This window comes from Alexandromys fortis, unplaced genomic scaffold (assembly GCF_014885135.2).
Source record: "Alexandromys fortis isolate MF-2015 unplaced genomic scaffold, M_Fortis_MF-2015_v1.1 scaffold_2_1_26212458, whole genome shotgun sequence".
Classification (NCBI taxonomy): domain Eukaryota; kingdom Metazoa; phylum Chordata; class Mammalia; order Rodentia; family Cricetidae; genus Alexandromys; species Alexandromys fortis.
This window is the reverse complement of record NW_026067930.1, coordinates 9644449-9671575: the sequence shown is the minus strand read 5'-3', so window position 1 is coordinate 9671575 and position 27127 is coordinate 9644449. Positions and strand designations below refer to the sequence as shown.

The 27127-nt window shown below is 42.2% G+C and overlaps 1 protein-coding gene across 1 annotated transcript in view; it reads right to left on the bottom strand.

Annotated features, from left to right (window-relative positions):
- Positions 1-250: 250 nt before the first annotated feature.
- Positions 251-27127, bottom strand: part of Kcnq3 (potassium voltage-gated channel subfamily Q member 3) — a 255998-nt gene continuing 229121 nt past the window's right edge. The window contains exons 9-15 of the mRNA XM_050145093.1: positions 23833-23859; positions 13961-14163; positions 12878-12980; positions 10331-10462; positions 8207-8305; positions 5547-5631; positions 251-3800 (exon numbers count right to left, since the gene is read on the bottom strand). Of these exons, the coding sequence (XP_050001050.1) occupies positions 3066-3800; positions 5547-5631; positions 8207-8305; positions 10331-10462; positions 12878-12980; positions 13961-14163; positions 23833-23859 (1384 nt within the window). The 3' untranslated portion in view covers positions 251-3065. The remainder of the gene's footprint in view (positions 3801-5546; positions 5632-8206; positions 8306-10330; positions 10463-12877; positions 12981-13960; positions 14164-23832; positions 23860-27127) is intronic.

Here is a 27127-nt window from a genome sequence, read left to right as displayed (position 1 = left end):
CTTGCTAAGATACATCGCCCTAATGTGTGTGTGTGTGTGTGTGTGTGTGTGTGTATGTGTGTGTGTGTGTTGTGCCATGCTAAAAATCAAAGCCAGAACTTTCTTTACGGTAGGCAAGTACTCTACCGCTGAGCTATACCTCCAGCCCTACTTCTTAAAAATTTAAAGCATTGCAGCCAAATATATAAAATGAGATTATCCTTTTACCTGAGAAAACAATTGCCAGTTCTCGTGATGGAATTAGCTTGTCAGTATTTCTAGGTTTCTGCAAAAAACTGCTGGGATCTCCTCAGCACGCTGCAGAGCGACTTGTATGATTTTTGGTACATGGTATCCAATTCTTTAGGATTATTTTGTCCTTCGATTATTTTTTTTCTTGACTTACAAAAGATCTTCATGGGACACACACGCCATCATTTCATCCCCAAGAGTAGAACTTCTGCATCCTCAGTGCCAGCCATGGGCAATCAGGCAATGTACCAACAGGTTTAGATGAGTAGGTTTTGTTTGCTGGTCTAGAATTCTATAGAAGAATATTACGGTAGAAGGACTCCAGACCCTCTTTCTCCTGTTTGTTCTCTTAGATGGGCTCTTCACAGCAGTCCTCTATGCACTACGTATTTGGTTGTGCCTATCTGATACAGACAACTGACATCTGCTAAGCTGATAATCAATACAAAACTAATTTCTGCCCCTCTGATTTTGAATTAGGAAAACAAGACTGCTTACTTATAGCTTGCTTGCAAGACAATGCAAGCTTCAGTTCACAGAATTCTTGACCAAGAACTCCACTGAACTCCTGAAGAAATGCATCCACATGTAGTATACCAATGCCAGGAAGTTCTGAAGGAATGTGAATATGTTAGGAAAAATCACATGGTACATATTTTTCTCTAACTTCCTCCCCAATCCCATGCATATAAAGAAGGGTAGCATATATTTGGTGCTAGATAGTACACCTATTTCTGATGAAAACATTCTAGGAAGGTCAGATTCAAGAACCACGTCCCTTGGAAGAGGTGTAAGTTTTCTTATAGCCCCAGTGGTACCACTGAAGTCATATTGAAAGAACTGGGAAGACAGGGCAACAGCCTTTGTCTTTCAGATTGTCAGAAAGTCAATTTGCAAACCAAAAAAGTCTGCATCCAATGTGTGTGACTATATTGCCTGCCTTGAACTTAATGGTTCTATTCATGATACCATCCATGGAAAGGTACCCCTTTCCATTCTCAGTGCTTGTCACAGTTCGTGGAATTGAAAGATTTGGATTTAAGTACCTATATCATGGGGCAAGCTTTTGCCATTACTTATTCTCAGCAGTTTGTACAGGACCAATCTCAGCATGTGGATTGAAAGAAACCAATTGCTGTGGAATCTCTACCCAACACAGGGCAGGATCCTAGGATCAGGAGTTTATGAAACCATCAGCCAGATGTCTGCCACGGTATCTATGGATCTTGACAACAGAGCAAACAGCATTGGCATGTAAACACTTATTTAGGGTATTTTTATCACCTTAATGGTCACCATGGCAATGATTTAAAACCAGTGTTTTGATTCGTGAGAAGACTGAGACACTAATATTGTGGCGTAGTGATCTAGCAAGAATAGCCAAAGTCCAACCTTTTTTTTAATCAGAGGTTTGCAGCATGTAGCAATACCTCCCAGGAGGCCACAGGGTGGCTTGTGCTTAGCATCCATCCTCCTGCAGTAGGGCAGGGATCTCTAGGCTGTTGGCTGACACTCCAGCAGCTCTTTTGATTTTGGGTGGTTCTAGTATTTTCATTTTGAAAATTTCAGGGTGGGGGAGGAGAGTAAAAGTGAATGATTCTGGGAATTCTTCCTATTTGGATATTCATAACTAGTTTGTATTCTCCACCCTGGATCCCCCATACAAAGCATCACATGAGCATGCTTTGCGCTCAAAGTAGATATCCTCCTCACTTTGAATAAAGAGTGGAGATTATATCTCATGGATAAAGAGTGCTGGTGTCTTGGCACGATTTCTGCATCCGGGTGTGCACATGGGATAATGGGAGGGGAAAACTCAGGCAAGGAGCGAGTCATCACCAGGCAGAGGCTTGGAGTCCTTACTCTATACATGACGACCAAGTGTCTCAAGGAATGTCACTTGACTTGTGCCCAAACTTCCTACTTTTAAATAGAGGACTTGGAGAGATAATCGCTCTTGATTCTAATTTCCACTTGGGATTCAAGTACAGGCAGAAGAGTGGGTTGGAATCTTATTTTGAAGACATGAAATATAATTCCTGCCAAGAGGGGGCACCTCACTTCTGGGAAATTTCATTATCTTTGGCTACATAAATTGGGAACTATTTTTCTGTGTTTGTGGTATGTATGGAAGATTTCTCCTCACCAATCCAAAATACGTGTGATGTTATATTTTGGATCACCAACATCTTACAGATGAGGAAACTGAGGCACAGTACTGTAAAACAGTAGACCAAGTCCCTTTGGGAGTGTTTAAATACTTTTACCAGCCTTCCATTAGTGAAATAATTTTCAAAATCTTGGCTTTGGGTGTTGATTGACTATCTTGTTCCTGCCCTCCAGCCTCATTTGGAATGCACTGTATGTTTTGGTTGAGAAAATTATTTCCTTGCTTTAGAAAACAGTTGATTTAACTGGAGCAATTTTACACAAAGGGGAAGTGAGCCTTGAAATAACTTAAACCCTGCTCTCAGTTTATCCAAATCAAAACCCAAACCAGCCAACCAAACAAATAGCACAGCTCACCAGTAAGTCTCCCTGTACTTGTTTGATCATGATTGAAAGTAAGAAGAGCAGATAAAGGTGTATCTAGAAGAGACTAACAGTGCCGTTTATATAGTGTCAAGTCATGCAAACCATGCTGAAAAGGAAGCGAATCTGTTGCAGTGACACAGGGAGGAAGAAGGCTGTGAGAAGCCCCTGCTTGTAGGGGGGCCACCGCGCACATGCATGCGCTTGACACAGCCACTTACACCATTGCAAGTGCTAGGCGTGAGAGTAAGTGAGCTGTACAAAGTCTGTCTACAGTACCAGGAGTCATCCAGTGACCCCTTCTACGCGGGTTTGTTGGAAGGGGTCCATATAGAATCCGAAATGCCATCCCCAGTGGATGACATAGGCATGGAACCACTAGGCGTGAAGGGGTCTGTGTCTGTGTCCGTCTCCCCCTCAGCCAAGTACCTCTTCTCCCTCATCCAGCTCGATCCCCCACTGGGGCCAAACATATAATCATCTCTGTCCTGGGAGATGCTGAAGCCACTTGGAGACCGCTCCAGCTCCTCGTGGTTGACGGACATGAGGGACAGAGGCGTGTCACTGTCCCTAGTGATGCTGCGTCTCTGGTGGGGTGAGATGCGGTCCGAATAAGGGCCTTGCAGTTCTGTCTGCGAGTGGTAGCTCACACACGAGTCCAGAAGAGTCAAGATGGGCAGAACTGTGGGCCTCTCTGCATATGTACTTCCCGAGGAGGGAAGGGTGGGCTGAGCCTTTGTCGAACTGGGTCCCCCTTGGGTCAGGTTCACGGGGTCACGTGAAAAATACCCATAGGGGCCGACTCTGTCGATGGGCACCTGGTGGAAGCTGTAGGGTGGGTCTGGGGGGCCTGTCTCTGAGTAGTTGCAGATGATGGTTTTCAAATCAGAATACCTGTTGTCCTCTTTCTTTTCCTTTTCTGCTGGGGACGAGGTCCCCTTCGTCGGGTAGTACTCTGTGACATGGACCTGCAGGCGTTCCATGTGCTGCATGTGCATGTCCACGAGGAAGTCCAGTTTCTTCCCCATGTCGTGAACCTGGAAAACATAAGCACCTGGATTCACTGCTCCTCAGGGAATGAGGATCACCGTCACTCAGAAGCGATGCTTTGCAGGTCTCAATAATAACAGCAGCTCTGAATGGCTCCACAATGTCTGCTAGAAGGTCCCATGCATATATCAACACCCATGCAGAAATGGGCAAGGAGGTCATCTGGAGTCAAAGACCAGAATCCCACAGACAGGCTGAGATTAAGTAAGTGTTCCAGGCTTTCATTGTCCTCCCCTGGAAGGGGCGATATTACTAACTCAGTGAAGGAGTGGAGTTCTTGTTTTTTTGAGACTTTTCTCATATGCAAGGATATGGTTATTAGTGTCCGTTATTAATACCTGGTAATGCAAGTTCTGGAGGCCAGTGTCGGCATTAATGGAGTTTTACATACAGACCTAGAGACCCAATAGGGGCCCACAGGCAATGATGGAAGCTGCTTCTGCTTTGGTTATGGCATTCCTAAGTTTGAATGTTTGTCAGCACGAATGTACAAGTGTGTGTGCATCTATGCATAATAGAGATGTTCCTTCCCTGATGATTAACATTGGTGCATATACACAAGGGTGTGCATTGTTGCATGTGATATTTCCCCTCAGATAGCTCACAGTTCACCAAATCAGGTAAGGAAATAACCTCACTGGAAAGATGAGGTTGTGAGAGTTGGGACAGGTCACAGATAAGTTTCATCTAAGCCATAGCTTTAAGGGACACTTTGACAGCAGCTATGCAACTTTATTTTATGCACTTTACTGACTTACTTACTTGTCACAACCTTACAATGTGAAGGCTGTTGTAATGTCTGCTTCACAGGTGATGAAACATGACCAGAGAGATGACAACTTGTGAAAGGTCATAGAGCCAGTACATGTGAGAATGAGGATTATATTTTAAAATTAAAAAATAAGAAGCAAGAGACCAATCATTGAGATTTTCTTCCATTTCCCCTTCATGGATCTAGTCTTAGGGGGTGGATAAAAGGGCTGATTTGAGTCTGGAGAGAAATGATAGAGTCATTTATCTACTGAACTACAGTGAGCGAGCCTCTCTTGGTACTCCAAATGGCCCTTCCCATAACTTGGCCCCATGCTAGGCCACCTCATGAAGGTTACCCACATATTGGGATTAGAGCAAAAGAGAACAGAAAGGAACATGAAACCATGGGCAGAGAGCTAACATCTGTTAAGGGGCGACCATGAAGCATGAAGTGGACAGCGGAGACCAGCTGTTGACTATTCACTGCACACAGCTAACATTCTAAGAAAGTCCCATGGGTCAACTCATTTACTCCTCCCAACAACTTTACAATCTATTTAATTCCCTGTTTGACAGACAAGTAAACCTGAGGTTCAAAACAGCAATTAACATGCAGGTGATCATCCAGCCAGTAAAAGCAAAACTAGGGAATTAATTTCCATATGTTTTATAGTGGTAGGTGATATTTCTTATGCCTGATCTCAATATGAATAAAATGGAATCTGAAAATGAGTTCTATGGAGCTAGAAGGATGGCTCAGCAATTAAGAACAAGTGTTGTTTTTATGTATGACCTGGGTTCAGTTCCCAGGATCCACAGAGTAGCTCATAAGATCTACAACTCCAGTTCCAGGGACCTCTGCAGGAATCAGTCATGCACATGATGCATATACATATGTGCAGGCAAAACACATAAAATAATAATAAATAAATCTAAAAAAAGAAAAGAAGTTTACATATTATTGTTTTGGTGAGGCTTACCTGTCTTTCAACTTTTACAAACTTCCCCATCATGCTTTGGTCTTCAGTTTCTGATGTGGCTGCCCTGGCTACATATGGTTCATTCCTAAGGAAAAAACACAATTCTATAAGATCACTGCATCCGTTTTTACTGTGCAAAGTCATTCTAAGTTGGGCAACCATGCACATGGGACCATGGTTCTCACACATGCTGACAAAAGGGGTTATTTTGACACACTTAGTCAGGACTGTGGATCACATGCTTGCCTTCCCTGCAGGAAGATATGAAAATGGACAGGAAGTTGTAGTGAAGGAGGCTTTGCTGTGTTGAGGTTTATCAAATATCTAATAGTGCCTAGAGTGTTTATTCCTTTAAATTAAATTCCTTTACCTTTCAGTCTCAGAGCTTCTACCCTGTGGGAATGAAGGAGCAACTGTCTCATCTCTGAAAATATGTGGAGTATGAACACACATTTCATCTGGTCCATTTTGTTTAGAATGGCAAACACCAGCTGAATCCGGAAAACATTGCTGGAATGATGTTGGCAGGAACCAGGGAAAGGTTGTATTTTCTCTTTATATACAATAATGAGCTGCATAAACTCTAGTTAATTCCATTATGTTTATACCATGTGGAGATGGGATGTTTCAGAGACACTTGCTGTTGCTAAAATCCATTCGAGTTGGACTTTCTCTTGACAGCTGTTTTTTTTTGCTCTCCTATGCTGTTGTCTCTGCTAAGTTATTTCTTCATCTGAACAGTCTTCAACTGAAGCAAATTTCAAAAATTAGTGGCCTCGTGCTACATCCAGCCCACTGTGTTTTATTGGTCCTGCATAGGTACATTCAATTTGATGCTTTAAAATTCATTAGTGAGCATGAGAAAATTTTGAGTGTCCTTTCACCTATTTTCTGGGCAAATGTTTGCTTATATTACAAATTCTCATGAGACAAGTTTCTCATAGTTACAGTTTTCTGTCAAAACCAGACACTTTCTCTTACTAGTTTTATGACTTCAGGAATTAATATCTCTTAGTGTCACTATGATGTGGGATTTCCCTCTGTATGCTGCGATTACCATTAATGAATAAAGAAACTGCTTTGGGTCTATAACAGGGCAGAACCTAGGTAGGCCAGGAAACTAAACTGAATGCTGGGTGGAAGAAGGCAGAGTCAGAGAGAAGCCATAAAGCCGCTGTCGGAGACAGATGACAGATACACTAAAACTTTGCTGGTAGGCCACGACCTTGTGGTGATGCACAGATTAATGAAGATGGGTTAAATTAAGATGTAAGAGTTAGCAAATAGGAAGCTAGAGCTAATGGACCAAGCAGTGATTTAATTAATACGGTTCCTGTGTGATTATTTTCAGGTCTAAGCAGTTGGGCAGCTTGGAAACAAGTGGTCTCCTTCTTCCAACGTTGCTCTTATTATATATGATATGAGTGATATAAAGAACCCACCTTGGAGGTCTGCTAGAACATTACATGTGAGAATTTATAGGAAATGGGCCACATAAATATTAATTTTGTTTGTTTTGAGGTAGGATCTCCTCTCTACCTCAGGGTACTCTTAAGCTCAAGATCTTTCCTGTGTCCATTTTTCAAGAGCCAGGACTACAGGTGTGAACTATCGTGCTGGACTCTGAAAAATTCTTAAAACATCCTCAAACACCATCTCGAAAATGAGGAAATTGTTAGTTGGCTGTAGTTTTGCATGCCTGCAATCCCAAAGAAGAAAGACTGGCATGGGTTTAAGACCAGTATAGACTACATAGTTTGAGGCCAGTTTATGCTATGTGGTGAGACACTGTCCCAAAATAAAAATCAAACCAATACCTCCAAAGCTTCCAAATTAATTAACTAATCAATTAAAATAAAATAAATAGAAATTTATAAGAGTAGAATTCTCTACAAGATATTTATTTAAAAATGGATGATATGAAATCAGGACTCGTTGTTAACATTAGCTACAACAGAACATTGGAATAGTTATTCCCACTAGAAGAATCAGCAGCCTTGGGACCCACTATTTTCATGCCAAGCCCAAGGCTGAAGATGCCTTCTTTTACCCCAACAAGCTTCCTTCTAAGAAGTGCACAATCGTCCTTTACTCACTTGTCTTATTTGCATTAAAGATGTTTTGGGGGGAAAAAGGTGCAAATGCAGAAAATGAACTTTACAAAGGACAAAACTTGCTCAAAATTTTAAAACACATTTTGGCGTGAGAATTTTATGATTTACTGTGCTGTTAGAGGCCCTGGCATCTGAATGCCTTCTCTCACTCTTGAAAGGGATATCAGTTGACCCTCAGGGCACTGTACAGGAGAACACAAATGAGCTGACAAAGAATGCATATGCTCCACTAATAGCAGACATGTTCTCTGTTTCAACAAAACTCATGGATTTCTTCTTGCTTTATAACCAGAAAACTGGTTATTTCCTATTCTAAAAGCCATAAAAATAAGTATCATTTTTGTGTTCTTGGAATAGGGACAAGAAGTTATCTGCCCAGAGGGTTTTCAAATGGTGACAACTTGCATCAGCCTTTCAATTCTCTGTTTATTTCATTGGAGGGAGGGCAGCTACACCCACGTAAGAGACCCAGGCTGGGACTGGGGGACGGATTACTGCACAGGCCTTGTGCTCAACAGTTCATCAGTTCGAAACCACATGTCCCACCTTGGAGACTGCTGGGATGGGTAGGTAAATGCTGAGCCTTTCTGAGACTTCTTATGTTTTGGAGTGGATGGAGGTCCAGGGGTGAAAATCATATCTATTCTGAAAGAAGAAGAAGAAGAAAAGAAACAAAACAAGGAGGGATTAGATGACACAAAGCTTTGTTGTTGTGAGAACATAAATTCCTACATTTCTTAATTCAAATGTGGGTTTGGAATGTGTAAGAAAGGGAGGAATGTTAGAGGATGAGACAGAGTGAGAACAAAAGGAGAGAAATTGCCAGCCAGAATATTGATATCTTCTTCAGTCTGGGGGTGCAATGTCTTCTTCAGTCTGGGGTGCAAGAGCATTTTCTCATCCCTGGGAGAGCATAGGGAGGCAATCTACAGAGTTGGGATGAGGGCTATGTCTTATTTCTCACAGCAAATGCCACACATATCCTGTAAGCCTATCTAATCTTCTAGTTCTTTTATTCATCCCCAAACTACCTAATTAGAGAGGTTTAACTGACAGACTCAAGGCTCCATTTTCAGCTGCACAGACTTCTGATGCTAGGAAGAATGGTTTATCCCTAGCTCCAGCACCCTGCTAACATTTCTGTTCAACACTCAGTTCAATAGAAAGATGTTGTTCATCGTGATGGGGGGCAGGGACAGAGGTGAGATTATCAGGATGGCCACTAAGATACATTCAGGAATAGTCTTGGGCCACATTTTCCTCTGGTAACTCAGCTGCATTTCCAACAGACATACAGACACATCATATGAAGTCAGCCCTCCTTTCTGCTGGACCTACTGAAGTATATATATGGTGGGGATTATGTAATTCATTATCTTGGCAGACAACCTCTAACCATAACCTCCACGAACACGTTTTTTGATAACTATCAAAAATTATGACAGTGCATGTTTACAGCTATACATTCTGTAAACACTAAAACTGACTGATATTTTTGGAGTTTTGGCTGTTGTTGGCAGCATACTGTCTTCCTCTGTCTCTCAGACAGCCATACATGATAGCATGGAGGAATGAAAACTTGTTTAAACATCATACATTTGGTGTATTGAAGCAGGCATTGAACCCCAATTTGGTGCAAGTCTATGTACACTGTAACAGCCTCATTGGTACAGTGCTGTAACTAAGTCAGGAGGACACTCTAATGAGGGGACATTAATTGGATGAGGAAGAGGAAGCCCAAGTCACCTTGAATTGTGTCAGTCTCTTTTCAGGTCTCTCATATGATGGAATGACATCATGTATGCCATGTGTATTTCTGAGCTAACATGTGCCCACTTTTGTGTTAACCCCACACATATACATACACAGCACATTGGTTCATATGATTGCTGGGTCTAGGCAAAGTTCATATTCTAGTCTCGTGATGATGCATCGTTGACATACATATATTGATGTTGTGCTTTCAATATCTCGAATGGACAGTTTTGGCTTAGTCTTCTGCCCTACCAGCCATGGTTTCCCCATCATTATTAGGGCACCTGTTATGTGATAAGTACCTTATAGGATCCTAATGGCTCCTATATATTTATATATGTGTAAAGTACCTAGGAATTCAATAAAAGTATGGTATTATTTTTTAAAAGTCTCTGTAAATGGTTCCATCTTTTCTGTATTTTCACTATTATGCATAACACTTAAAATTTTAACACATGGTTGAAATTTTATCCTTAGAATAAATTAGCTGAACCTTCTAGATGATCTGAGTTTTATGGTTATCCAAAGCACCAAAGTCAGGAACTAGTTGGACAGATGCACACCTTCTTTTCTCCATGAAGCCCATCAGGGAGTTGATATTGGTCATACCAATGCCTCAGGGCTTCTCTGCATCTTTGAAAACTAAACAGAACATAGTAACAATCATCTTTAGAAGGGACAGAAGCCCCTGGTCACCATGGTCTCATTATTCTCTATACCTTGCCAAGCCTTAGTCTGAGAGTAAAATTTATTGGCCCATACACCCACAATGCTCAGTGGGCACTTCCGTTCTTGAAGTTTCTCTGCTGTATTTTGGATTACTTCCGAATGCCTGTCTCTTAAAACTCTACGGTCATCTGACACGGATTCCCGAGCAGCTGAGCGAGCATAGGCCCTTCCATTCAAATGTATTACCTCGTCTGAAGGTACTTTATCCTGGAAAGCATGTCAAGATGCCCTGCGGAATACTGCTCAATGACATCTTTCACATCGTAAGGCCTCAAAGTCTCCTTGAACTTTTTTTTATATAGGCGGAATTGGAGAATTCTGTAAGGCAAAAGAGAGGCATTTTTTTCAGGGCGGGAAGACAGCGAGGGAAACCAGAATACACATCTAGCAAGCACCAGAGGCAGTGGGAGAAAAGAAGGAAGGGAACGCTCCTGCATGGCAGAGTGCTGGCCTTCGGCTCTGGTTCTGTCCCTTTGTGTCAATTAGGCTGGCTAGTGCCACTTCTTCAATCATTTGAGCAATTACAAAATGGAAGTAATAACAGCTTTTGAACAGTTGCTGAACATTCATTGCATAAGAGATACTAAGTATCACTCCTTATGATCAGTCTTTTAATCAATCTGCAGAGGAGCAACCATGGCTCTGAGAACGCCACGTCTCATAGGTCAGGCTGCCAGACCTGGATCAGGGCCAGGCTTCCGTGTCAATAAGGCTCTTGGTTGCTGTCACTACCACACTGCTTTTTAACTGAGGATGGCTAATGCTTGTCCTCCTCAATAACTGCTTGTCAAATTTCTCACTTTCACTGTGGCAGAAACGACTCAGGAAGGACTGGTTCATTTTCGCTCATAGTTTTACGTGAATGTTTGGTGGGGAAGTTGTGGAGGAGAAAAGAGATCTAATTGGTACCATCCAGAGCCTAAGGTGGCTGGGTCACATCACAGATCAGAAAACAGAGCTCAAGACAGAGCAGGGATAGAGATATAACTTCTTCAAGGGCCACCCCTAAACCATAGACGGAACTTTTGCCTAGCTAAGCAGATGCCAATCTTTCAAAATTGAACCACTTGCAGGGCACCGTGTCTAAAAATGCCTGGACATTCTACTCACAAGTCATAATAGTAGCTAGGCATGGCATTATATGTCTGTGATCCCAGCACTTAAGGCTAGAGACAGAAGGATCAGGAGTTTAAGACCATCCTTGACTACACAGTGAACTTGAGGTTAGCCAGGACTACATGAAACTCAGTCTCAAAATCCCCAAACAGACCAATGAACAAACCAGGTCAAACCAGAACAATGGTTTCTAATCCTTTTGCTTTGGGCTCCTTAGAAAGGTTCTGTTCTGTGAGTCTGTACAAGTTCATTATAACAAGGAGATTCCTTCATATACTTCTCTTTGCAAGTCAATAATAACACTCTTAAAGGCTGCTGTCCTCCGAGGTCTCCAGCCTTCTGTGCATAGTGCCAATCTAAGCTTACAGTCACTAGTAGTTTCAGGAGGTCCTGCCTATGCCAGGCTCTTCCAGTCCCCATTGGCACATGTCTCTTGAGTGGCATAGTTCAAGTACATTTTGTCTTAAACCACAGCCGCAGCTTCCAAAAAAAAAAAAAAAAAAGGGCATATAGACTAGTTTCCTCATCACAACACAGAATTTAAACTTGCCCTTTACTTAGCTCCACTTGAAGCAGAGCCACTGAATGGTGGTGGCTCGGAGGTCAGATATGCTGCCTATTGCCTGTGCTTGACCAGAATGTTCTAATGGAACCCAGTTGATGCTCCCTCACTTAAGACATGTGTGGTTTTATATGCTAAGATGGCAACACTGAATTCTTGAGATGAAGGACAAGGGATCACAAAACCTATGATGCTGGCATTATATATTAAAAAAAGAGTTACCATCTCTTGAATTAAGACATCTGAAAGATGGTATAAATTTGGTTGTGCAGAGATTGGAGCAATAGTATTTCAGCAGAGCACCCTCTGGATTGGTTTGATCAACTGAGCTTTTTTTGAGGGGGGGAGGGTGGAATTGATCAGTCAGCAACAAATGTAATAGATGCGTCTACCTAACTGCCTTTCTGCCTTATATGGAGCTGTGAGGAGCCACCCCAAAGCCTTTGTTGGAGTCCACAAAACTATTCTGTTCCCTGGCCTATTGAATAGAAAGATCTTGCTGAAAAGATGGTAACTCATTTCTGCCACTCATTAAAGTGAGAATACACATATATCTTGCTATATTTTCTTTAAGAAGTAATGTACTCTCTTGACTTTCCTGAAGGATTTTGAAAAAAGAGTAGAGCAAATTATGGTCTCATAATCATACAAAATAGCTATAGTTTATTATCATATTAAAATGTTGATTAAAAAGAATAGATGGATAGGTACAGGCAGAAGAAGAACTATACTGAATGACTTAGGTGAATGTTGAGGGAAAGCCCCATGTCTTTACATCTTCCATCCTGACACCCCTCATAGTAAATGCTGGTTAAAGCCCGAAAAATGTGTCCTGGATGGATGCGTTGTCAGGTGGTCAACTGTCTCAGGAAAAATCATTGTATTCAAGGTAGTGTTCTCCACAGAGGATGAAGTAGCCATGGGACCCAGCTTACGGTTACCAGGAAGAGGCCCCTGTCTCCTTCTCAAGGCCCAAGGGCACTTGACCAACTGTGTCCCATGGGCATGAAAGTCGGTGCCTGAGAGTGTATGTAGCTGAGGAGAGGTGCCATTACCTGACAGCTCGGATGGCAGCCTTCAGGGTGGGGATCATGTCTTCAATGAGGAAGTCATTCCCATAGCCCCTGTCTTCTGCCATGGGATCGCCTGTCCCAGCATCTGTGAGGGAGACATATATGTTAATTTTATCGGTCATAAATAGAAAATATGAAAGACAACCATGGAACCAGAATCTCCAGTATGTATATTAGTCACCCCACATTGTGGACCCCAACTGTGACACCATTTATCCTTCCTTAGCATCCCCACTTTGAGGTACAGAAGTTTGAGTCAGAGCTATGACTAGGTCAGAACCGGCTTGGAGGAGAAGCAAGCAAGTCTGGTGGGGTCTGCAGGTGTGGGTGATCACATGAGCAGCCAAAAACACAGGTGTGGTCCTCAGACTCAGACACACCTGAGTTAAAATTCTTGCCTTGTCAGTAACACTGCTTGTGACCTTGGAAGGTCACTTTCTCACCCTTTTGAAACTTGGAGGTGTCAGAGAGGCAGGAACAATACGATGAGTGTCAAGGGCTTGGTGGATTCAAACACCTAGAAGAATATTTTCCTCTTTGTCTCCCCTTCTGCTATGTGAGAGAGGTGCTTGAGGCCATCGTTCCTATAGTACCCGACACACAGGGCATTGCTTCTGACCCTCTTCTCCATCCCTGGTCAGGGGGGGGGGTGTGCATCTTTCCAGATGGCTGTACCTGCTTCTCTGCATCTTTCCAGATGGCTGTACCTGCTTCTCTGCATCTTTCCAGTTGCCCTCATCATGGTTTCCCTTTCAAGGGTGGATCCTAAGCCTCCTTGGAAAGGTTTTCACTGAAGCGCAGAGGTGACAATAGCCTAACCCACTGAAAAGCTTCCTCACTTAGGAGTCATGAGCTATGTCACTGATGCATTCAGCCCACGGGGCACACACAAAGTAAGACAAGAAGTTGGTTGAGGGTGGGATGGGAGAGATTGCTTTGTGGATGCGGGAGATCTTCAGTGGAGGGAAGGTGAGGAAGGAGACAGAAGAGAAGGAGAGAGAGAGAGAGAGAGAGAGAGAGAGAGAGAGAGAGAGAGAGAGAGAGAGAGAGAGAGAGAGGGGTTACCTTCAGAACTCTGCCAGAAAGCGTAGGCTTTCATGCGGAAGGCGGTGCGGAAACGCTCTTTATTGTTTAAGCCCACGGGTTTTGGTTCTTTAGAAGGGCTTTCTTCTATGGCATCTACATTCAGAGGGGTAAATAGCTTTCCTTTAGTATTGCTACCACGAGGATTAGAAAGGCGAACCCGATCCAAGAGACCCAGCTTTTGGCTACAAAATAAGCAAAAGTGAACAATTTTCCTCCTTCAGTGCAGGTTCTTGTAACTTCCCACCCCTCCACAAAGACTCACATTCCCTTCTGAGGATGCAGGGGAACTGTGTGCCTAGGGAGCCAACCTGAGGGTGCAGGGTTCTGTGCACCTAGGGAGCCAACCTGAGGGTGCATGGAAACTGTGCGCCTAGGGAGTCAACCTGAGGGTGCATGGGAACTGTGCGCCTAGGGAGCCAACCTGAGGGTGCATGGGAACTGTGCACCTAGGGAGCCAACCTGAGCGTGCATGGGAATTGTGAGTCTAGGGCTCCAACCTGAAGGTGCTTGGGAACTTTGCGTGTAAGGAGCTAACTGGATACAGCAGATAGTAATTTAATGGGGCCAGGGACTCAAATCTTAATTTTAGCTCAGAGTTTTTACAGCTGATTACATTGTGAGACCATTTCCAATGTCCTCGGATTTCCATCTATGCTTATCTGGAACCTAAACCCGGGGCAAGATACCCAGTAGTATCCTTTACCAAAGCAACTTCAAGGACCTGCAGACAACCACTCAAAATTACACAATAGTTGGGTGAGGGTGTAAAGTGAGAGCAGGGGGGCACACTCACTTATATGTTTTCATAATTGTTTACTGGTTATCTTTATTAGTTTTTACAATACCTAATTGATTAAACCTCATCTTAGTATGCATGTATAAGAAAAAGGCACAACATCAATAGAATTCAGTATTATCTGCAGTTGCTTGGAACAGACCTTCCATGCCCAAGACTGAGTTACTAATGTATAGTCACATACAACAAAATTTCTTCTTTCTTCATGCTCTTCTTTATATCAATAACTTCCCTTTTCTCTTTATAGTGATGGGCACAGGCAAATTCTCATTCCACATAAATGAATCAAACATAAATGAATGACATAAATTACACAAAGCCGGGACCCTCAACCTGCATTCCACAAGCAGATTCCTCTGATAGAACCTAGGGGGTTCCTGAGCCTTGGTGGGAAAAGTACACTTTTAAATCACTAACTTCCAATCAAAATTTAGCATCATTTTCCATCAGTAATGTAACAAACTCATCCCTGATCCAATATTGTGAGTGCGTTTAACCTGAAACCAGGTATGAAGACCATAAGGTTCACTACAGAGAAGCTCTTGCTTGGCTTCATTTCAACACTGGATTTCATAAGTACTGTTTCAGTACAATGTTTCTTCTCTAACTATACATTAAACATTTTGGGTTTATTTATGCTGTGTGTATGCAACCACGTGTGTCACTGTGTACATGTAGAGGTCAGAGGACAATTTGAAGGAATTAGCTCTCTCCTTCTACAGCGTAGGTCCTGGAGGTCAAATGTAAGGCACCAGGCTTGTTGGCACATGCCTTTGGCTTCTGAGCCACCCGACCATTTGTAGCCCATGTATTCTGCTCTGCATTCCACTCCCCAGGATGCACAACAAGCTTTTTCTTGTTTGCCCATGCCCTTTCTTGCCAGGTCAGTCAACCTCATTATTACATGCCGTTTAAACTCTAGCTAAACACGCCTTCGTGAAAATTCAGCGCTCTGATCCCCTAAAGACATGTGGTTTCCTCTGTCTGATGTTTAACACATTTTATGAAGACTGCATTTCCATATCAGTTTTTTCTACAAAGTCATAAAGTAGAAACAGCCTACTTGGCACTCCTGGATAGCTAGCATACCTCAGACATGAACTTCAGGTCAAAACGAGGCTGGGTGGATACAACAGGATAACTCATGTGACTGACCTAGGACACATAGCTGCATTTTTTCTGGTTGCCAGATTCCTTATGAGCAAGATGGTGACCTTCTATCTGCATTCACAGGGCTTATTATATGTTAAATGTGATAATGCATGGAAAGTACTTATCCCCATCTATGATACAGGAAGCCTCCACTAAGCGTTGGCTGTCATCGCTGTATTGGAAAATAATCCTCTTCCCGTAGATGCATTAGAAGGCTGATGACATGTGTGGCAAGGATCAATGTAATTCCCTGGGGCATAAAGGCAGGGTGTTGTGTTTTAGTTTAAAAATATATATGAAGTGAGATGAGCTTAGGGGATTTATTTATATAGCATTTTGTATTTACTTAATGCTTGTCTCTGAGCTCACTCTGCCTTGGTAAAAGCTAAAATTTGGAGATCTTAAACTTATATCAACTAAATGAGGACAAAATTAATGACAGCCACTTCGTCCTGACTTGAAATTTCATCACAACCTCTGATCACCAGAAGGATAAGAAGAAGATCCTCTTCTGCTAGCAGTTCTGAGATTTAGGATTCATTTTCTTGGAAGCCAGATGCTTCACTGCTATTCCTGAGAGTCTGAATTGCTTTGGCCACAGTCATTTAACAGCCCACTGGTCACGGATAACACTTCAGACTGTCTCAGGAATCCAGATACACTGGCACAGAAGCCTCAGCCCCCGCACCTAAGAGGCTTACAGAATTCTTCCTCCAGCAAAGAGGATGCTCAGCTTACTTCTTAATTGGGTTGCCTGAAATCCAAGACCCCACGGGATAATGAAATGCAAAGCAAAGCTGGTAACTGAAACTCAACACTCATCCCTGCCCTTCTGCACATGGACCCCCGGTGCATACATAATCCAGGCCCTGTTCTTGGAGGAGAGTGGAGAAGCTGCTGACAGCCATTTCCTTGGAAAGCAAGAGTCCCTGATTACGTGCAGACAAATAATCTCCACGCCTAGATTTGAAAAACTGGAAACAGATCAAGTGGGGATGGAAATGTAAAATCAAGGTTGTCTCTTGGCAGACACAAGTCCTGGATTCCAACATCTGATCGTAAAATCCAGGGAGCCCTTGTCATGCTCAGTGTCACACAACTATCTGGTATTCAGATCTTTGATGAGCTCTGATGTCTACCTGGAGAACCTCCATCTCTTCTTACTTCTAAATTACCATTACTCTCATCTGTAGTGAGATGGAAAACATGGGCCCACATCTCTCTAGGGCACCAAGTCAGTGTGGGATACTATTAAAGCATATTCAGTTCTGCTAAAATTACTCTTAGTGCTAATGGTAAATTATATAAGTTCTGATTATCAGCATTCATTCTGATACTCATTTTCCTCCATAAAAGCAGACTTTGGGAGATGGGGCAACCCAATTCTCTAATTAGCAGTGAGTCTATCATCTCTAGTTCCCTTAGCTTTCTGGAGCAAAAAGACTTTCAGTTAAGCAGCCAGCCAAAACACCCCCATACCATGGCCATACATCTTGAACTGCCCATGAACTTAAAAACTACATGACAAGGCTCAGGGTCATCCAGGGCTGTTTAAAATAGTTTATATCATAAGCCGTGCCTCGCAGAGGTGCTGACAAGGCAAGGCTGTGATTGGGCTAAAACTACTGACTGTGATTATTCCAAGAATGGACTTTCAGGCTATATAAGCAAGCTGTTCAAGCTTCCTGAGCAAGTCACCAGGAGGAAGTCTCTAAAAACTGACCCGTCTGTTGCTGTCACCTTTGGTCCAATGAAAGAAAGGCTTCTCGCTGTGGGCTGAGCTGGTAACACAAAGAACAGCAGAGGTAGTAGTGAGGTAGTGATGGCACAGGCAGCAGGAAGATTGCGGCCAGAGCAGCACAGGCTAAGAAAGCAGCAAGACAGTGAGGAGACTCCCAGCTGAAGAAGACACAGATGAGTTTGAGAGCGCCAGTGTGAAGGAAAAGCTGCTGGGGTAGAGGATGGTGAGAGAGAGTAGAGAGCTGAGAACTGACAAAGAGTAAAGCAGGGAGGAGGCAGAGAAGGAAAACTGCCAGTCCTGGTCACCTACAGGGTTCCAGAGAGCAGTTGAATCTTTAGGATCAAAGATTTCAAACAGACACCAATACGTGCAGTAGGCTCAAAAACCCGTTGCCATTGTTCTTGAGGTCTTAGTAGTCCTCCTTGTCCGCTATGTTCAGCGAGACCGGTTTTGACCCAGGCTTTTTCAGACCCAGGCCAGCTGGCCTTGGTGAGTTCCTGATAGAACATCCCCATTCTCTCAGTGTATGGGTGCACCCCTCGCGGTCCTGAGTTCCTTGCTTGTGCTCTCTCTCCTTCTGTTCCTCTTCTCACAGAATTTTTTTCTGAGTATATCTGTGCCAAATCTTCATTTTATTTTTATTATAAAGATACTACTCAGGTATTTATTATAAAGATACTACTGAGTATTTGGCACAGATATACTCAGAAAAAAAATTCTGTGAGAAGGTAGAGGCATGGATTGGAAAACTAAGAACTGCTAGTGACCACGAGAAGCTAGGAAGAGAAGGACCATGCTCAAAAGTCTCTGGAGGGTACATGGTCCGGGTGACATCTTGAGGTCAGACTTCCAGCCTCTTGAACTACAGTAAATTTCAGTTCTTTAAATCATCCACTCATCCAGTTCGTGGTAATTTGTCATGGCTTGCTGACGACACTAATATATCTATCAGTGACAGCTGGATGGCTGAATAAGTATAGCCTTCAGACTTGTGGAACCAGAAGAGTTGTGCCAAGTTCTTCTGTCTTAAGGAATGACGAGATCATGGGGAGAGACAATACAAGAGGCATGTATAGAGAGGAACTTCCTTTTTCACATTTTCACAGACATAAAAATGGGGTTTCAATGCTCTTTGAAGAACCCAGAAGAATTCAATTAGTTTCCTCCCATTGGAGAAGGATCATAAGTGTGAATGGATACTGTTCAGCATTGTTTGATGGAGTAGCTTACATTTTAATGATCACTGTCCTTATGTGATCTTCCTCCAGCTTTCCTTGAATCATGATGTCAGCAAGGCCATGATACCCACATCCCTACTGTGATGGCTGGGACAGTGTCTACTTTGTCCCAATGCTGCTCTCAAAGCCAGACTCGGTAGGGAGTACTATGAAATGTCAGGCCCAGAATCAGCACTTCAATAAAACCGATTTATTGATCCCTCTCCAACATCTATGTCCCAATCTAATCATTATCCTGTGTAAAAGGTGTGTTATAAATAGCCATGGTGCCCCAATTGTTTCTCAGGGAAAATGGAGGCAAAGCCTTTACAACATGCCAGGGATCACTCAGGATACACCACTTTGGCCCAAATCTCACTTCAGCACCTCTGATATTGGACAGCAGGACAAAATACTAATTGTATGGGGTCATACTCAAACCCTTTGTTTTGCACTGGGTAGCAATTTTCTCATCAGCGAAATTAGGGGATTGGTTAACTGCTATCAAAATTCTTCTCCCCTTTCCCAATCACTGATTCTAAGGTCTGGACGGACTTTCTTGCCAACAGCACGCATAACTGTGAGTTGAATTTCATGTGGTGATGTCAGGGGGAGACATAAAGAATGAATGACAGCACCGGGCTGCATGCTCTTCTTTTGCACAGCGGGTTCTGGCTCTGTGCCTTTTCGGGCCTCTATAGCCTCCTCTTCTGGCAAGGGCTTCAGCTCTGTGAGCCTAGCAAGACAGGGTAAAGGAAAACAACAAGCGAAGGGACACCTGCAGTGACCAAGAAAGCAACTGCAAGGATTAGTTAGCACTGTGCTTGAGACCAGGACCTGTGGACGTAAACCAGCTGGGTCCAAGCCCTTCTTGTGTCTTTCTATTTACAGACACCATACAAAGTTCTTATCTCTTTGAATCTCAGTTATTATGTATAAAATAAGGATTAAAAACAGTATTTTATTTAGATCATAGGGTGGCTGTGAGGTTTGATGTACACAGAACCCTACCTGGCAGACAATACTCATTCTTTCAAAGTTACAGCCATTACTTTAAATCCTTGATACAAAGAATAATCTTCTGCTAAATGAGAAAGACATAATCACCAGGCAAGAGAAAAGAAAGGTGTCTTGGATGATGTTTTTGTTCTTCAAAGACAAATACACGTTCTGAAGGATGTTATTCAGAATAAATTGTTTGAAAATACAAATTGAACAATGGGGTTCAAGCAAGCAGTTATCAACATAGTTATCTTTTCTGAGCGTTTAGAACTCCTAGTTTCTATCACAAAGATACCCTAATTACCAGCAGGATGCTTGATGCCTATATGCTGAAGACTTTACAAACGATGGTTAAAGTGGTGGCCAGAACATAAAATACTAGTCTCTCCCAACACACTGTAGAATAAATGAATTTTAGTAAGGCTTAATATTGATGTTCCTTGGTGCAATTTTATTACTAAGACTTTGAAATTAATGGATGGACTTTATGACTACCATTAATGGGAGGGGAAACATCTTATTACATCCAAGAATTTATTTTCTCTCTTCTCTCACTTCACCCAAGTGGATGTAATGGAGTTTGTGATCCGTAGTCGTTTATTTCACTCTAACGTGTAAAAACATACAACAGGGATTGGCCAGCAGTCCTCTCTATTCTCTATGGGAAAAAAATGTTCAAGGCATGAATATATGACAAATTGGGTCAATATGTAGGGTTCCCTGAGTTTTTCTGGCTCATGAGTATTAAGTCTAAAAAGGAAAAACAAAAACATATCTTATTTTGGGTTTACTAGCATATACAGATTAATCAATACATGGAAAGTCAGCTACGAGAGTGAACTCATCCTGGAATGATCAGAGATAAAAGATGAAAGAGAAATACAGACAGTTCTGATCCTAGTTCCCAGAGGCCTCTGACCCTCCCTCAATGGATATGTCAGCTACTACATTTCTTTTCTAGGTTAAAGTAGTGTAAATTGACTTTATGATACTTGCAGAATATAGACTTTGTCCATTCATTCATTCACCCACTATCCATGCTTTCATTCACTGACCTCTATCCTTCGATTTACCTATTGGTTCATTAGTTCATCCGTCTTATATCTACCCTCTTATTCATCTACATTTAGTAAGGCTTAATATTGATGTTCCTTGTGCAATATTAATACTCAGACTTTGAAATTAATGGATGTACTTTATGACTATCATAGAGAATGACTGTTTTTTTCTACTTGCTATGCATTTACCATTAATGGGAGGGGGAAATACTCTATCTTTCACTGTGTGTGTACATAAAGTTGACCAGATTTTCAGGTTATGTTTAGGTGACTCAGAAGTATCCAGTCTGTGAGAAAAAGTAGTTAAGAAACAAGCATATTTGGTAATCCTGTACTGTGAAGGACACTGAAACAGAATCAAAGGAAAAGATACTGACAGAGTGAGAGTCAAGAGTCAAAGAAGGTCACTTTTGGCAAGGGATCTAAGGCAGAATCCCAAGAGAAACTGACAAGAGAGTCGCATGAAGTCATACGAGAGGAGTTCTTGGACCATGGAGACTGCGCTGATACCAGATCATGTGTCTGCTGGGTTAACTGAGCTCACTTCGTATCCATGAACACCGAGGGAGGGCATTAACGACCTATGCTTTAGGGAGACTCCTTCCTAACTGGGTGGAAGGAGGATGAAAGCCCTACTCTGGCTATTTCTGTGTTGATGACATTGCTAGATATGTGAGCTCTTCATATCAACTCCTTGAAAGTGACATGGAGATAAAATAGATTACTATTTATCCACTCATCAAATATTTATGGGGTACGTTTATATTTCAGGCATAGATTTAGCTTCAATACTGATGTGCGTGTGCATAGTATAATCTATATATGCATACTTATATGCTTTATTATGAAAGTTCTGAATCCCACCCAAGGGCATCACAATGGATGTATTCAAACCAGATGGGAAGAGATGGGAGGAACCACCTGCTTCCAATTTTTTAAGAGTTGTGCAGCATGGCATACCAAGAGTTCAGCTATCTGTGAGCCTATCACGTGAGTTGTCTCTTTACATTTGGGTTAATCACAGAATTGTACACACCAAGAAAGAAGCATAATATTATCAGAGGCAACCATTCAGTCAACTATATGAACTCAGCTGGGCTTATGTTCTACAAGCAAGTCCACCTGAGTCAAAACAATCAGGAAAGCCCTAAATAAACAATCACTTTGTAAGCAGGCAAGAATGTGAGTCTCCACCAATAAGCTGACTAAATGTTTCCCTTTCTTATCCTCAAGACTATATCTGGACCTGGAAAGAAACAGGAAACATAGCTCTTTCCTCAAGTTGTCAAACCAACCTGTGGGCTGTTGGTTTGAGGAGGAGGCAATAGAATGAACTTCAGACATCACTCTGACTATATGGAGGTAACCATAAAGTAAGAGTGGAAAACCAGTAGACAAGCTGATCAGTAAACAGGAGTAAACTTTCATTTAAAGCATTGGCTTATGTTTCTTATGTTTGAGCATTTCATTGTCACCTTGTATCCTTCCTTCTTGGATGAAGGAACTGAAGTCACGCTTCCTCAAGATCCTTGTCTCCTATTCCAGGCTGTGTTTTTATACTTATTCCCAATATCTCCCTCACCAGTCTACCAGCCCTACCTGATGACTGTTCAAATAGTGGATAAAGAGGATTGAAAGGCTTTAATCACCAACTATAATCTTCTCTGAGGAGGGAGAGCCATCATACACCTAAGTCCAAACCTAAAAAAACTTAGGGATAGATTTTCCTTTGCACCCTTTGACAGAGAGGAGAGTTCTTGCAAAGGCACAAACATGTTGGTAGCTGTCTTTCAAAGAACCTCTTCTCTATACCCAGAGAAACACCCTTAGAAAAGACTCACATGCACCTATTTGGTCCCCAATTTAATCAGAACCAGAAAATCCAATCCATATTTGGAATAATGTATAGTACTTCTAACCAGTCACCTACAGTTAACTGCAGTTCAAAAATGCTACATGGAAAGCTACAGAAAACACCCCATATGCTTAAACCAAGTACTGCTCTGAGTAGTGTGTTGGCATCTCTTAACATTTCACACTATTTTGTCAAAGTAAATCACCTTGCTTTATAACCTAGAACAGGGTCCAGATGTTGGGCATTTTCTACAGAGGGGTAAGAAGTTGATGAAAGTAGTCCTACATAACCCTGAACCTCTTCTTACCTCTGTGGCCACTGTAGTACACATGACTTACTAGAAGCCCTCATGGTTATGGGGATCATGAATTCCAGTCTGTGTTTGTTTTTTGAAGTGTCATCTGTGATGTGAGCCCAAGAAGCAAATGGAGAAAAGTACAATGGCAAACTTTTTAAAATATGTGCATGAAAGTTTTGCCTTCATGTATGTCTATGGGAGGGTGTCAGATGTTGGAGTCACAGAGAGTTGCTAGCTGACATTTGGGTGTTGGGAACTGAATCCGGGTCTTTGAAAGAGTAATCAGTACCCTTGACCACTGAGTCATCTCTCCAGCACCAGTGGCAAAGATTTTCAGATTTAGATCTGACTTAATTTGATTTTCCTGCCAAATTGTATGATAGATTCATACAAGGGATAGTTGAACCTTTCTGAGTCCCTGTCTACTTATCTCCAAAGGAGAATAATAGGGCTTATCTCACGTGATAATTATAAGGATCAAGTGTGATAACCTGCTCAGAGCCTAGCTCGAGGAGACAGACATTCACTATGCAGCTGTTGCTATTACTTATATTAAGTTGTTCTTAACTAAATACGGCATGAAAATGGCAGAGGAATCTGTGTTCAGCAACAGAGTGAGCATCAAAGACTAGCTATGACCAACATTGTTATCTAGCAGTTTTCCCCCATGCGGAACAGAACCCTTTCCCCCAAACAATGGTGAAAGGAAGGGCTTCATAATCAGAAATGTACCTGGCTGCTGCTTCCAGCTGTTCTTTCCTATAGAAGGGGAGAAAAAGAAAAAAATGTAAATGACATGAAATGGTTGCCTCTTGCCCCCACAGTCTGCCTCAGCATCACTCAGAAGGTAGAACAGGACCAATGGAATCAAGAAATATTCTGGAACAAGATGGTGGGTGTGGAAGGGAACCAAAGTATGAGGCGAGTTTTGCCATGTGCCCCATGCTCCTGCCACCACCCTTTGGTCCTGTGCTCCTCAGTTTGTCTTAGTTGCTCATTCATTGAGAAAACGGGTGAGTGCCTACTCAACCCCAGGATTCACTGCTTGGCTCATAAGACTTCATTTGTGGTAGAGATGGATCAGGAAATCAAGACTGTCAAAAGTAGTTGCTGCTCTCCCACCCCTCCCTGCCATTCGTGGTCAATAGCATTACCACTGTGCATGGTGACTGGACAGAAAATGGTTTCATGACTCTTCTCTTACCAGATACTATTTTAAGTGTTATTTATAGATTTGTCAATTAATCCTTATAATAACTCTAAGAGGTAAATACCATTATATTATTTTTCTGTTGAGAAGGTTGAGGGACAAAGAAGTTTAATAAATTGCCTGTGTTCTCAGACATGAAGTAGTAGAGTTCAGATCCCAACCCAGGCAGAGCATCTCTAGAGAAAGCCCTATAGTGACAGGGCCAGCTGAACATGCTGGCGACATATTCCCCACTCTGAGTCTTTGCTCAGTTTTGCCTAAAATCCCCTACCCATTTTTTCTACTTGGAGCAGTCTTGCTCATCCAACAAATTCACTGGGTTGGGCCTCAATTCAGACAGGGTGTTCTCGCTATGGTATTACTCACAGTGGTTTCCTAAGACTATAATTTCAGAGATCAGTGTCTTTCTTTCCCTTTTGCTCGACTTGGATTCATAGACATCACCAGGGCAGACTTAATCATCATTGATTGAATCATAACCTGCCATAAATCAGGTATCAAGACAGATGCTGTCATGCACCTTACTTAGTTTCACTGTTACAACACCAACCCCTTCAGAAACAGGCATTGTTTAGACAAATAAGCCTTGACCCAACCTGTGGGATGCAGGTGAGGATGTGTCAGAGCATCACATACTTTTCTCTAAAATAGCCATTTCTTCCCAGACACACAATGGAAGAACAAGAACTTTGGGCAGAAGAACTTGGCTCCAATCTTTCTTCCAGCATGTACTTGCTGAATCATATTAAGAATTAGCAGGGTGTTTTGTCTCTTCACTTACAAAAATGGCCACAGGGATGGAGAAAGAGAGGCCCATGAGAAACCACAAAGACATGATTTCTTTCTGACATGACAAAATTGCTCCGGAGTTAGTGTGTTTAATGATGCCCAACTTTGAGACTATAATCGGAATCACTATACTGTCTTGTCCTCTTTTAGGTAGTGAAATATATCTCAATAAAATTATTATTAAAGAAGGAGTAAATAAAAGGGAAAAATCTTTTGGGAGGTAGGTGAGGACACATTAGTGTACCTGCTTTTTTCTCTGTCATTAGCATATGATGTGGGTTGGCTTTCAGGGACATCCTTTTCCCAAAGGACTGCCTCATTTCAGAGTGGTTGCTAAGTGAGTTTCTCTAGTGACTTTGTACTTTGTCCTTGAAAAACAAAGCGAGAAAGAAATGTTCCCTCTTAGTTTAAAAGCCATTCCCATATCGCAGCAGCTGTCTGCAGCACAATGTAGCCTTCAAGTGTCTGACAGCCAGGACAATGTTGTATTTATAATAAATCAACCAAAAAGAATAGGCCCATTGCCAAGGCCTTGGGATGCACAGCTAATGAAATTCATCGTGGCTCTACATTTGGTCTGGGTACACATGTTCTTGGATTTGAGTCCAAGGTCATTCTGTTATTTTAAAGGGGGATCCTGGCCCACTTTAGGAAGGCTCTGATTTATGATGTCCCTGCTCCTAATCAATAATAGCAGCAGTAGAGTTTTAGAAACACAATTAGCAACATCCGAGTAAGTAAGTTTAATTAAGTCAGAAGATACAGTGAGTAACTCAGCCTTACTCCTTTAATTATTCATCTATTGCTTCTTACCTCTCCCACAAGTCATCGGTCCCCTTTATCTTTCTTATACCCTCTCTTTCTCCTCCCTTCTCAGCGCTTTTTGCCTTGGCTCATGCTATCAGACCTTCCTGAGAAGTGAACGCCCAAAGAATGTGAGGCAGGAAAGGTTTTGTAGGGCTGGACTTGGAGTTCTCGAAGGTCATGGTCAGGTTTCACATTTTTATGCTATTAATATTTACTGATTATAAAGGTTTTAAATAAAGTAATGGAGCACATAAACCCAGATCCCTTCTATTCCCTTAAATCTTTTAAAATAGATAGATTGACAAATTAGTGTGTGTGTGTGTGTGTGTGTGTGTGTGTGTGTGTGTGTACACATGCACATGTATGTGGAAGTCAGTTCTTTCCTTCTACCTGGGTATTACACTCAGGTCATCAGGCTTAGTAATAAATGCCTTTAGTCACTGAGCCATCTTGTTGGCTAAACTTCCTTAAATCCTTAGTACAATATGGTGGTGAGAGTGGATGGATCAATAGAGGCCGTATTCATAAACCAGTCATAGATCTTATACTGAGCATGTGAGAGTGTATGAGAGAGTTACATAGGTGTTGGGAGAGGCACTTACCTACTGTTGGGTTGTTCACTGAAATGGCAGGTACTTGTTTATGGAGCATCCTTCAGTAAACATATCTCAGAGCGGACCCTATCCATGGATAAGCTAACTGTGCCTCTACCTTCTCTCCTAAGTCAGGGATTCTAAAAGTCTAGCATCTGTCTATATCCAGAACTCTAGACTCAGACCATGGCATCAAAACACTGAAAAGGAAGAGCCTGCTTTAGAATCCAGGCAGCAAGGAAAGGCTACCAAAATGTCCAATAACTCCGAGTCCTAGGTCGTTGACTGGTAAGTAGAACCTGATATCATCAACCATTCATCCTGCAACTCTGTTCACAATGAACCCTTATGATAGAATCAAACCATGGTTCCTGGTCAAGATGGGTTTGCCACATTTTTTTTTTTATCATTGCTGAAGGTGTATGTTGGCTCTCTGTGTTCAAAACAATGCCTCCAACTCTAATGCATTCCCTACATTTGTGAACACTGACTCATCTCAGAGGACCTGTTAGGATGAAATGAAACACAGACTTGGATATTTGGAATGCAGTGGATGTCACTGCATGTTAAGCTCCTTCCTCTTCTCCTTACGCTAGCTGTGGGAAGAGGCTATTCACCTCCATGGGCC